This window comes from Mizuhopecten yessoensis, unplaced genomic scaffold (genome assembly GCF_002113885.1).
Source record: "Mizuhopecten yessoensis strain PY_sf001 unplaced genomic scaffold, ASM211388v2 scaffold716327, whole genome shotgun sequence".
In the NCBI taxonomy this organism is placed as follows: domain Eukaryota; kingdom Metazoa; phylum Mollusca; class Bivalvia; order Pectinida; family Pectinidae; genus Mizuhopecten; species Mizuhopecten yessoensis.
Window position 1 is genome coordinate 469,954 of NW_018480061.1, and position 14,207 is coordinate 484,160.

General features: G+C 34.8%; 1 protein-coding gene across 1 annotated transcript; it reads left to right on the forward strand.

Annotated features, from left to right (window-relative positions):
* The first annotated feature begins 451 nt into the window (after positions 1-451).
* Positions 452-11,761, forward strand: LOC110443119. Its single transcript, XM_021487120.1, has 13 exons — positions 452-559; positions 815-921; positions 1,288-1,413; positions 3,477-3,799; positions 4,301-4,522; positions 6,001-6,202; positions 6,541-6,670; positions 6,936-7,067; positions 7,831-7,907; positions 8,456-8,627; positions 9,210-9,407; positions 10,418-10,579; positions 11,213-11,761. The coding sequence occupies exons 1-13, from the start codon at positions 452-454 to the stop codon at positions 11,759-11,761; spliced, it is 2,508 nt and encodes an 835-aa protein (XP_021342795.1).
* The last annotated feature ends 2,446 nt before the right edge of the window (positions 11,762-14,207 follow it).

A 14,207-nucleotide genomic window follows, 5' to 3' on the forward strand; every position in this document is an offset into this window, starting at 1 on the left:
TTTTTATTGCTAATTATAAAGTTATGATTTTTTTTTATAATTTGGCTTGCATAACAGTGCTTATTTTTAACCTGTGTTAAAAGCCATTCAGGACTGGATACATTATATATATATTTTTGACATTTAATAAGAATATTTTGATATTGTGCCGGGCAAATAAGTTATCATAGTTGAAATACCAACAACTCTACCATACAGGACGATAACCAGGGGTGGGGGTCCTGGAAGACAGGGAAGATCCATGGTTAGGATCGGCGGAGCGGTAAATCTTATGACACCTGGTATTTCGTGTGATATCGATCACCGATACTTTGTATCGTGCCTTCAACAGAATATGGAATTAAAAAAAATGAGCACATGATATAATTATTTGCTATTAAGTCTTCAGAAGAACTTATGATATTATTTTTCTAATGTACTTATACCGCAACATTTGCAGGAAACTGAAACCATGACAAACCTCGGTCGGTTCTTGGCAGACGAAAAACACCCATGGAAGAAACCCGTCCATCAGTTCTCTGGGGTTCCCATTATTACATATACAGCATTCATGTTAGAGGTAATAATTGAGTTCATATTTCAAAATACATACATGTTGAATACACAGTACAATAACGTCGGATAGTTCATTAATTTTGTGTCGTAATCTTCATTAAACAAACAATTGTATCCGGTGAATGAAATATTGAAATTAAAGCCTTGACCGGGCCTCGAATTCAGATTCGTTGGAATCAGAGACGTATAATCTTGCTGTATATATATATATTTTTTAAGATAAGTTTAAACTAATGTTATATCGGTTAACTTATAACAGTTCTTCAGTAAATACGCCTGCAGTGAGGCCGATATCGATGCAGTATTGCAGATGATCCATTCCGTGTCTGTTCCTGGAAACAAGCTTCCTAAAAACCACAAGGAAATGTAAGTTTTTTTGTAAATATTTAGGTATAGCACATGACCATAATGATAAATGATTAGGTTCTAAAGTATATATAATATTTAATTTATTAGTATGGTGGGGTGCCATATCTAGTGAAATTTGATATCTTGTGGGGTGCCATACTTAATAAGTTAATATTATGTATACACCCGCTAGAACAAAATTAGTTACTATTATAGTGATATGATATACGATACCTTAATAAATCGAATATTCCAGAACCCGAACACCTGTGCTACAAACACAAACCCAAACCACAGGGGCACGCAACTCGGCCCGGCATTTGAATACATTATGTTGTGTGAATACATTATGTTGTGTGAATACATTATGTTGTTCATTTACAGATGCAAGATCACAGATGAACTTATCGTTCATCATCAGAAACACATGATTTGCCCTTGTGGGTTTTTCACATTCAAGAAGGAGCAAATATGCCCTGCGTGCAGTAGGACAAATTCCGATGCTCAAAGGTATACTACACTGAATTTAGTGCACGGTAGACAATGATACTTTCATTTAAAAATCTGCTAGAATTTCGACAGCTACTGAATGGCTTAACTTGTTCGCATTTTACAAGCATGTATATGATGGACAATTTAAGTACTAAATATTAGGCCATTATTATTTTTTAATTATCCTAGATTTTTGCCCATACTCTAAGTTTTTATTTGCATTTAATGATATGGACTATGAAAGTAAGACCTTCTGCTCTATATAAGGATAGTAAAAATACTTTCCAAAATAAAAACAAAACTAACAGTAAATATGGTATTAAACCCTACTTTTTTTTCGAGAATATATCGGAAACACTGAAAGTATTTTTTTTGCCTTATCGTTATGGCTTAACAAAAACAAATACTCTCAGGAATTTGTATTGCAACATAACTATCTCCTAAACTTTCGAAAACTATTTTAGAAATGTATTCATGAATGCATGCCATTGAGAAGGATAACAAAACGAAGGGGAATCGTGTCCTAGGCTACATTCGCGTATCCCGGTTGAAACGGTACGTGTGGCGCAGAAATTTTCGACGATAAACGAACACACTTGGACCGTTCTATAAACAGAGCTAAAAATCCACAGTTTCGGAGAGAAAAAAAAAACAGTGTTTCAAGAATAGTATGACCTTCTTTCATCCGTCCACTGAATTACATAACGTAACTTAAAAACTACATGTGACTTGACATTGTTTTAGAAAGAAATAACGCAAATTGGCAATAGTCAGCATTTTAGTTTCGGTCAGGCACGTCTGGACCCCTCAATCTAAACGTGCCAAATTTTCCTGAGGTCAGCCTCGGTCCAGATCTGTACCTGTCGTTTTTACAGGTTCAACCGGTTCAACCGGTAACGCGAATGTACCCCTATCCTCCAAAATCATGATCATAAAGACGCTCGACGCTCGACGCTCCTAGAAATAAAAACTTCTCGGACATTTCCGAGAAACTCGAAAATTTTAGAAAGTCTGCAATTGGTTCAATATGTCGATTAACAGGTGATATATTTGTTCTCACTCTTATATCGGACACGTAAAATAAAAACTTACCAAAACTCTTTACAACAAATCCCGTACTAGACGTGATTTGAATTCGCGCGCTATCACGAACTTCCGGTTATCAAACTCATCATGTCCGGTTATGAAGGTAGGCTTTTATTGTGCACGGAACCTTTTTTATGAATATGTTAGCCATCTGCCACTGATGTTATTAGGACACGAGTTGCGATGGAGGTGTGTAACTCCCGTTAACGTTGATTCTTATCAAAGTCAGTCAACGATAGATGACCTGAATGTTATGGCATGAAATTTTAAGGCGGTCGCCGTTAACAATTTAGACTAAATCGACTGGGAAACAATTTCCATTAACTATACAGTAATTCAGTTGTTTTTATCTGCTTTTTGCTAACGACAAAGTCAGCATTTATTAGTCCCAAACATTCTGAATACATGTCTCTTTCAGAATATTACATAAAAAGGTAGATATTTCACTTAAAACTTGTCGCATATAAGTGAATTTTATAGATTTTTGGGGGCGAATCGTCTGACACCCCTGTATGGTATAGTGATATATAGTCTTTCGTTATGATTCAGCATTATATAAACATTGATACTTCAATCGAGGCCCAAATCAATGAGTGAACGTGACTTATTATTTTAAGGGGAGCGTACCCAATAAAGTAACTTGCATGACCTTATATTGTCAGTACGGCCTATATCAAAAATATATACCAGTAGCTACTAAACAATATTACAAATAAAATAAAACATGGTAGATTGTATGAGCTGAATACTTTATATCAAAAAACATACGCTTGAAGAGTTAGAAAATGATTAGTCTTTTTATTTTAAAAAGATAAAGGAAAGAAAGTCCTTTAATAATGGGGTTTGAAACAAATACATATAACCTAGAAATTAATAGGTCTGTTGAGATTTAGCAAATAAGCAAATCATGATCATCAACCTGTGCCTCCTTCCTCCTCAAAAAATTAAACTGTGCTATAACTTGTTGAAAATTTATATTATTTTTTTTGTTTTAGATATTACACTATTCCAATCATACCTCGGCTTCAACAGATGTTTGAAACCCCATCCTTGGCAAAACTACTTCAGGAAAACCAGGGAGGTGATAGCCTCGTCATGAATGATATTCATTCCACGCCATCATGGCGTGATTTTCAGCAGGAGATGGGAGGGGAATCAACAGTTGCAATAAGCTACTGCTCCGATGGTTTTAATCCATATCATCATCAAGCTACATCAAGAAATTACAGCATTTGGGCTCAGTCTGGAATCATTCTTAATCTACCAGTGCAGATTCGGACACAGATGAAATATGCCATGCTTTTTGGACTGATCTGTGGTATGTTTTCAAGATAATGTAGGGTGGCTTGTATACATGAAATGAAATCATCAATAGAGTTGTATATAGAAGGTAAAATACCCCCCCCCCCCCCCTGCTTGATATTGTATTATGTAAAGAAAAGTTACCTTTCGGCCAAACTTAAAATCTTCCAAGTACAAAGACTTAAAATCCAAGATACTTTAAATCCAAGATTCATGATTTTTGTCATTACCTGGTTAGCCCATTTACTGTGTCTGTTGAATTTTAAGTCCACAACATTTTGCAACCAAAACTATTTAAAATGAAAATAATTGTTTATAAAAGAAATTGGTAAAACACACAATAATGATGGTAATAGCAATGCCACCAATTGGAAAGCAACTTATCCACATCTGCTTCAGACAGGTATGCAAATGCTTTAATAAAGACAGTTTGTATGATTTTTTTCAACCTTCACCAACTTGAAGCCTAAAAAGTAATATGCATATTTCATGTGATTCTGTTAAATTTTTAATGCAGGACCCAGCACACCAGCCAATCTTAATTCTTTCAACAGAATTATTGTTGAAGAATTGTTGCTTCTGAAGGATGGTGTAATGGCCTATGATGGGTTGAGGAAGAAATTGACACTGATGAAGGGTGGCCTTATGATGCTAGTGTGTGATGTGCCTGGGGCAGCTAAGGAACAACATCGTGTGCAGCACAATGCACTGAAGGCATGCCCTCACTGTAAAGTAGAAGGTATGTGCAAAAGTAATTGTTATAACATTTGTAAGACCCATTTTACAGTCATGCCCTGTTATTTTATGTTTTAAAGTAACCTTTAAAGGGACAATTTAGTGAAGTAAGTTTTTTATAACCTAGTCACGAAATTCTATATGATTACTCCTTTAATATGAACAAGTCATGTCGAGAAAATCATCTTCAAACAGCATCTCAAACATCGTTATAAATAAGTTTAAACCTATTGATATCATACTTTCTGCAGTTTGAAAAACTCCCTGCAGCACCCTCTCAGTGCGTCTAATTAAAACTGTTTGTTTTCATTCAAATCCAAATGGGAACAGAAATATCTGATAAAAGGTATATATTATGATACTTATAATTCTTACTTGCAATGAATTGTGTAAATTCAAGAATGTGTTATGTGTGAACTATTACTTATAACTGAAACTGTGTTGCCGTCGACAGCGTAGTGCTGTACATGTTTACTTCTCACTGAAATGCCAGGATATTGCGCTATTCATGTTGTACCAATTCAATGATCACCGAAAGATGAAACTGACCACACTGGACGTTGGCTTCAGGTTGTGTTATTATCAACTAGGTAAACTTCCGATAGAAGATATATACTTTCATAATCATCGCGATATTCTGGTTGTCATTTGACTAAATAGCCCCTTTAAGTCATCTGGCAAAACAAGTGTATAAGCTTGTCACCCTACTCGTCATAAAGCACTGCGCTGCATTGATAACTTGGTACCCAAAACCCTTAGTAATAGATGGGAAATGAATAAAGTATAAATCATATACATGTAGATTAGAATTATATGAAGTTCAGCCCTGTTGAGCCTTACATAGAGGTAGGTTTAATAAAAGTTTGTACTAAATGATACTATTAAATGATGGGATTTAAATTAAAGTACATAAAATGATATTACCTCCATTTTTTAAGATGTTTGTCCTTTTGTTTAAAAAGCTGTTACAGCTGTTCTCACAAAGTATGCTATAGATTTAGATGATACTGAACTTAGTGCACAGACCCTTATATCAAGGGTACATAATGTCATAAATAAAGTACTAAATTGATCGGCATTACCTCCTGTTTTATGAAGTAATGCCCTCAGAATAATCTGAGAAAAATTTAAACCCTCAATTCTTAACACAGGCGGGGATTATTAGTCAGCCATTTTGTCAACAGATATCTTTTGTGACAAAATTCATTTTTACAAATGCTACTATGAGATCTAAGCATCTTCGTTATTGAAATATGATTCAATATCTCACTAAAATTGCAAACAATTCAGAAAGCACGTGACAAGGGTAATTTTTACTTTTCGATTCCAATGAATTTGAATGTAGTCGGCACATATATGTGTGTAAAAGATTCTGGTATTTTTTTCAATTCAATGAAATATTGATTAGCAAAAAAGCATATGTTCTTAAGTTTGGACATTTCATTTTTGTTTTTTTATTTATATATCTATTTTTTTTTTTAGGTGAGCATAGTTGCATTTTGGAGAAAGTGATTTTCCTTGGCAGTCGGAAATTTCTTCCACCAGATGACTTGTTACGAAGGGACACATCCTTTCCCTCGGGCAACATAGAGAAGGATGTTGTGTTTCCCAGAGTGGACAAGGAGGAAATGCTTGCAGCCAGGTGCCTGGACTCGATGAAAGTTCAACAGTTGTTTGGCAATGGGTAAATACAAGTGTCTCTTTCCATATTGAAAAAAACTCACAAGTTACAGTTGTAAGCAATTTGGGTCACATATTTTGCAAAATGTCATTAGTCTTTTACATTTTGTACACATCATGCATGTGTGTCTTTGTTCCTACACACTTACAAACTTCAAATTTGGAATAGTGATGTGTTGCATAATGAAATAATATCTCATGCCATACTATATAGATTTATGACCCTTTGTTCATATCAAATTATCATAAACTCTGTCACTGCAACTTAGCATCTTATAAAAGTGAAAATCGCAGAATCACATGTTTGAATTACGTTATCAATAGGAATTTTCTTTTGTGCAGAAAAGCTGTTCAGAGTCTTACTACTGGTTTCACCAAGGACACCGGTCGCCATGGAAGCCACCAGTGGTTTCGTCTTGGGTTGGACTTATCTCAACGTCATGCCCCAGTAGAACCAATGCATGCCATCAAGGTAAGGTATTAAAGTGTTATCCAGCGATAATACATGATTTTGCATGACTTTTAAACTGCACAAGAATGTTTCACAATCAAAGCAAAAACAAAAACCCATTATATTTGTTTAAAACATAAATAGGAAACGGATAGACAGTCAGATAACTTCTGTATACATAGGTACAAAACTATCAAAATTGATTTAAATCATCACATTTGATACTTTTATTGATCGGTGCAATTTAAAAAGAAAAGTTCTTGAATGAATCCATTTTCATTTTAAGGTCGTTGCGGAACATTTAGTAAGGCTACTAAATGGAACAGAGGATGGAGCAAAGGTCAGGGCAGAGGAACGAAGTCGCGGACGATTCATAGATTACTGCCCAGATTCTGTTTACAGAATGCATTCAAAGAAGGTAGGGGGGGACTTTTTACAACTTATGTCGGTGTGAGGGCTTATTTCAGATTTATGAAAAAAAAGTTGTAGGTTGTTGAATAACAAGGACTTCAATCCAAGAGTTGATTCAACAAATTCATAAAAACAAATTGGGTGGGAGATTAACAGACTTTCAATCCATCTCAAATAATATTATTACTTGATGACTTATTGAGTCAAAGACTCGTCTTACATATGGTCAAGCATGATGAAATGTAAACTATTTACAACAAAGTTACAACAATTATAAAACAATACAGAATCTGTAAGATAAGTATACATGTACGTAATATCAGTCATTACTCATAGCTAAAATAGCAGACATATACATGCATGTATGTTAAAACATTATTTTTCGTCTTTCAAACTCCCCATTTCAACATTTTCATAGAAACAGTACTAATTCCCATTATTTCCATTAGAAAGGTCAAATTATCAAATTTTATATTGTTGACTTCACACCTGGGAGTGTCACATTTTGCATGTGTTCTGCTAGTAAAGCAGCAACTACACCTTGAAGACTAAGAGTTCATAATTTTTTTTTTTTTTGTGGGTGCAGTTCTATGCACGTGAAAGACTGATTATATAAAAAGGATATATTCAGTAATATACCTTTTATTTTGGAAACACAACACATTATTAAAACCAACAATGTTTCATGTATTGGGTAGTTTCTCTGATACACACAAATTATCTTGGATGTGTTTTAGATAGCTGTTTTTATGTGTGTATTTTTTTTCCAGGCACCACCAACAGCTTCGATTTCTACAGATGTACAAGAGCAGGTACCTGAGATGCAATCACATGGACCTGGCAAGAGGTATACACAACAAAGTTTCAAATTAAAAAGTGTAACGAAGTAAGCAAGACTATAACTGTTAAGTATATGTTCTTCTTGAGAGAGAATGACTGTTGAACTATCCAGTTTATCTCATTAAAATGAGCAAGAAATTGGATGAAGCTGCAATCTTCTTATCACAATTAGTAACAACTGGGGGGTGGAGACCCAAAGTCGCTGCAAGGAAGTCAGTTACAAAGTAGCGATGGGAATCCTGGGGTGGATACCTTAATGGTATTCAACGGTGCTCATCAAGGAAAGCAGTCTCCTACATTTTTTATAGCATGTCGGCTAACCACTCTTAGAATGATGCAGATCTTATTTCAATGTAAGAAAGTATATAACACTATATGGCATTCGACGGGCGTATATTGTTCCGCCCCGCGGTACTCTTGTTCCTTTTTGATACAGATGTTTACTAGGTAGACAATTATAGATTGCAATACATATCTGGCTTTAACTTTGTTTCAAGAATTCACCTAGTAATTTCGATTTTTAGTTTTCATTTTTGGATGCAATTTTCTTTTTAGAACACGTTCATCTAAACCAGTCTTGCCTCCAGCTCCTTTTACCCTTACTAAGGAAGAGAAAGAAAAGGCAGATATGCGTCTAAAAAATGTAAAGGTGCCTGTAGACTTTGGAGACCTTCCTGCGACTCTTTTCTCAAAGACGACTGGCATGAAAAGTCACACTTGGATGAAGGTAATTCTTATAAACTTATATTTTTTTTAATTTTTTTTTTAGTTACTGTGTGCAATATGCAGCCAATTGATTTTAATGTTTTTTGTTATGAAATGATTGACACCTTAAGTAGTTATGTGTTTTCAATATCCTTTTTATTGGATTATTGTATCAGGAGTTATGCCCCTTTTCTGATATTTCATGAATCGTTTAAAAACTTTTTCTGCATTATCCAACATGATTATTCATAGATGGTAGTTAACTAAAAATTCTTGATATTAAAATCCAAGTGAACTATATCACAATAATGTGGTTTCAGTGTTCTAGAAATTATTGCAGCATACTTGTTTATATCAGAATGGTAAGTGTGATGATGATAGTGGAGGCAACAGATTATATAAAATGGTTATGTAAAAGAAGATGTTGTGAAGAAGTGAAATGATGTATTGCTCTTTTATTTGTGCTTCCACTTGATATAGGTTAAAGATACATGCATTCTCAAATGTCAAAGCACATTCTTAATTAAAAAGGCAAAGGAGGTCAGCTGTAGAAAAATTTTAATAATTTTATTAAAAGAATAATTTTCATACAAATTTGTTGTAGATTTTCACATCTGGAATCCTTCGATACATCCTGAGAGATGCTCTGGGAACCACACAGCGGCAAACGTTTTTTGAATTCCTCTCTGCATTAGAATGCCTTTACTCAAGAGAGATTGAAGTAGCAGGACTGGACCAGATGGAGGCACAGTGGCACAGAGTGCTAGCATTGATGGAAAGAGATTTTCCATGTGCATTAAAGGTTATTGATTTTAGTCAATATATTTTTATTTAAAAGATGTAAGAAATAAAGTGTATTTAGGTTTTTACACATGTTTCCATTAAATGAGATTTACAAAAAGAGCATTATTGGAATTTTTATTCCACCATCATAAATGATGGATTGTTCATATCATTATGACTTTAATTCTTCTGTTAATTCCATCATCCATCCTTGGAACATCTTAAATTTCAAGCATCTCCAGTCTTAGTTGTGTTAGCTTAGACTGATGGAGCCATCTTTTATTTTGATAGTTAAAGAATATTACCGCAAATTTTATTATCATAGATTACAGTCTGGTAATCTGGTACAGCTAATATTTTTGGTCTTTAAAGAATTATTTAACAATTTATAAAATTGACTTGCTTGTCATAACCCCCATTTTTTCGGAACTTTTTACATACAAAATGGATTCAGTAAATATAACTAATGATCTCTTAAATGCTTCAAATTCTTTACGCTGTTCCAAGGAATTCTATGTTAGTTTGAGAATAAGATATAGTTTTATGACCCTATGATGATCAGTGTCTGTACATCTCTTGATGCAGTGTTGTATGTAGATGTACACTAGGTTAGAATTCCAAAATCAAGGTCACTTAAATTGAAATAATCCATGGAAGATGTACTATATTGCCATTTCTAACCTGTTGATGGTTATTTTAATGGTAAAAGGTATGAGTTGGTTTTCACTTGCAAACAGCATGACAAAAACATCTAACAGCCACAACTGCTTCTGAATAACCTATAGCTTTGGGGGTACAATTTCAGTTGTACAAATCTGCTTTCATTCATATGATTACTCTGTATTATAGGAATATATGCTGCTGTGCTCACAGCAAAGCCTTCTCTAATCTATTAGTTTTCAAACTGTTTTAATTATGTTTCTCTTAATCATTTTTTATCCCCTTTGCATTTATATATCTATCTCTGCCACCCCACCTCCAATATTCCTTATACTTTTAGTAAGATTTGTTTTCAATTTCTTTACACAGGGTACTGTTATGCATCTGATGCACCACTTGCCCCGCTACATAAGGATGTTTGGCCCTGTTAGCAATTTTTGGATGTTTCCCTTCGAGAGGATGAATTCAACCTTCAGCAAGGCAATAGCAGGTGCCAGATATCCTGAGCTGGCAGCTATCAAACACATGGAAGTGAGTATACAAAAAAGGGCAATTTTTGTATCATATAATGATGTGTATATATATGACTTGTTTTTTTTATCTGAATTTCATATCAACAATAATGGATGTGGTTTTCTTACTTGGCTAACTTGTCCAAATATTGGTGTGTTTTTTTATTGTAATTATGTGCCATCATATTTACGTTGGTATAAGATTGTTATACATCAATATTTGTATACATAATTGACATTGATATACAGCAAAGCAATGTCGAGGAGTCTCACTGGAATACATTTTGTGGCTATTACACTTGCTTTCTAATTGATTGTCATCTCAAATGACTGAAATCTTGTCCCCCTTCTAAAACATACTTTGAAAATACTGCTACATGTACTTACTTTAAGCAATTGTATAATCTTTTTGGGATTTTTCAGAAGCTAAACTTTGTTTTTCAGGATTGCGCATTTGTTATGCTATGCCACAAGTGATAAATTAATTGTTACATACATTAATTGTTACCTTATGTAACATTCATATGTGACTTTGCTTTAGTTCTTAATTGAGTGTGTGAACATACACATTCATAGTTATTTTGATGTGGGAGTGAGTAGTAATAGTAGTATGAGATAGCCTGTGTATGATTTAGTTCAATACTTTTTTCAGATCCAGTGGATGTTAACCATCTTGAGAGCTGCTGGCTACCTTGGGGATGTTCGAAACATCCACAACCCGGAGTCCTCACTTGCCGGTGGGAGGAGTAGGAGTCATACACTGACAGATGAAGAGTATGGCCACCTATACGACATGTTTGAAGAGATGGGAATAACTTGGGGTACAAACAGATGCATCACAATGCATCAACATGCCAAGAGATTTGTATCCAAAGAAGGAAGCATGGTCACCTACAGAGGTTCCTTCTTGGACTGCAGCACAGCAACAAACTGTTCAATTGTTAGCTGCAGCACCAATGCAGGGAAGACTGTTGTTGGCCATGCAATGTTCTTCTTCAACCATATCAACAATTTAGGGCAGCAAAACATCATTGCCAGTGTTGATTGGGTTGGATTTGCCAGAGAGGACAAGCCATCAAAATGCCTTCAAGTGCTGGAGGAGGAAGGACCTGTCCATAGATGCTTTGTTCCTTTGGACTCGCTGTCTTCACCCCTTGTGCATGCCTGGGAGGACAGTGTTTTGTGGATTCCCAGCCTGTAAACCCACCTTCACAGGCCTAGGGTGTCCATTTACTGTAGCTACGATACGAATCGCAGTACGATGCTTTCAAAACAAATATCTGAAATTTATGTATATCACTGTTCTATTTGAATTCAGTTGTAAATAATATATTGTTATTAAGTATTTTATCGAATACAAATATTGAACTCTATACATTATAATGTCTTAGTTTTCTTTCACACTGATGATGATATTATTCTTTGGAACCTTATGCGAGTTAAATAAAAATCAGAACTTTTTACCTGTATATACAGTTATAATATCTCTAGTATATATATGATACAAACTATAATTACCCTCCCTTTGATGTTTTTACATATTGTCCTAAAGATGTATGTGTTCAGCGTATCCGGTTAAAATACAGGCCTTAGTGAAAACAGACCCACCCTACATATAGTATATTCTGTATATAGTACTGAAAGTACTACAATTGCAAAATACAATTACATAACTTGATATTATATCATAAAGTTACATGCGCTTTCAAGAAATAAAGAAATGTACATGTACAGATAAAAATATAATTGTGTTTTGTGTTTTCATTGATAGTTAACCCTCCCCAGTCTCAAAAAACTTTGCAATGGCAGTGTTTAATTTAATTTAATTATTTACATTTTATTCTGTGTCAATCGTATTGACAGTCCATCCTGTAGATGTGGACATAATATGGAGGACGCTAAACCATTTCATTTTTTATTGCCAATGTATGATGTACAAAGAAATAAAATGTTTTAACACTTGATATAGTTAACCAATATATCATGAGAAAGCCTTTTGTTTGGTGATATTTTTTAGATATAAAATCAAACAAATTTATTTGTAAGCATGTTCAAAAAATTATTTGTTGATAGTAAACGGCTTGCGTTAATACAAATTATAATTGCACTTATAATTAAATTATGTTGAAAAATGCCTTCTAAGAAAGATCTAAATTTAACATACAAATATTCGATGACGAGTAATGGCCGACGTAATTTGCATTTCGGAAGTCCTCTAACGATATCGTAGGCCGATGTGATGAAATCGAAGTCATCCAAACAGACTACCCGACACGGGTGCGTTTCGGTATGAGAAAGAGGCAGTTTCCAAATGCAGTATGTAGTATAATCTAATCTAATTCCGTGGTATTAGTCCTAGTTTGCAATTGGTCGTTTATCATGCCTTTCATGTGGCCTTCGAAGCGTGGCACAAAGCGTAACCCGTATCACACATGGGCTTGAATGGAATGTTACGGTAAAAGGACGCGTTTTATGTAAAGAAAAAGGCTATAATATAAGGATTAACTTTATTAACTTTCTAATTAGTTTAGGTTATCGGGTGATACCTACAATGGAACTCGGGTAAATTAATTAATCTTTATTGGCTTCGCCGATTATTAATTCACCCGATAACCTACGCTACATAGAACGCTAAACCTTATAGATATTCTATATAATTAAAAAACCAAAATATGAATAAAATACATTTATGTTAAATACAATAGAAATTAAAAGCTTAGAGGACAGGTGCTCGGGAATCCCCTTACTAAGAGGATTATATAAATCACAAAACTATTAACAACATTAAAAACGATTGAAAGGTACATGAAGCAAAGTAGGAACGTAAACTGTCGTAACACATATATACAGGCGTCACCGGCCGACAATGTAACGCAAGATTTTCGGCATTCAGTGGTTCGTTTATGAACATTTACACAATCGGTTCATCATTTGCACGAATTGGTCAATAAATACTAGACAATTAGCAACTCGGTCCGAACGGAGCCGGGGGATATAATTTACGTAATATAAGTCGTATACGACATCGGGACGTTCTTATCGTTCGTTATAAAATATCGTTAATATTGAGAGTTCATATTGTGTCTTTGATTATTATATAAGTGCTCAGAGACGTTTATACTGGCTTTATGTGTCTCTGGAGTGTTGTATCAAAGCACCAGTTCAGCAATACGGTAAAAGATATACATCATTCTCAAATGGTAGTTCATTTCGATCCTTACCCGGGCCGTAGTACAAAATAAGCATTATTTCCGTGGTCTTTATTTATTTCATTCGAAATAGATATACGTGTACTATCGACCGGTGTTATTATATCGTTTTGATTACGGAATTAGAGCGGCCGTGTTTGCATAGCTATACCGACAACACGGCCAGCAAGGCAGGGACTATAGACTGCCTCACCTGTAGGGGCTTCGCCGGAGCGCGGCTACATCAAAGGGAATACCGCTGTGCGAGTGAGCGGGACAACGACTTAATTTTCGGGCGCCAACGACCAGTTTTCGGGAACAAAGGCACAATCTTATTGAATTGTTATGTTCCTGAAAATTGGTTGTTGTCCCTGAAAATTGGTTGTTGTTCCTGAAAACTGGTCCATGTCCCGATAACTTGGATATGGTTTTTAAATTTAAATGGTGCTCCGCTAATTT

Bases quoted from the DNA above. Each gene is read 5' to 3' on its own strand.
- LOC110443119 (XM_021487120.1), top strand. From the start codon at position 452: ATGACAAACCTCGGTCGGTTCTTGGCAGACGAAAAACACCCATGGAAG. The intron at 1,414-3,476 runs GTATACTACACT...TTTTTGTTTTAG, and splicing joins ACAAATTCCGATGCTCAAAG to ATATTACACTATTCCAATCA. The intron at 7,068-7,830 runs GTAGGGGGGGAC...TTTTTTTTCCAG, and splicing joins ACAGAATGCATTCAAAGAAG to GCACCACCAACAGCTTCGAT.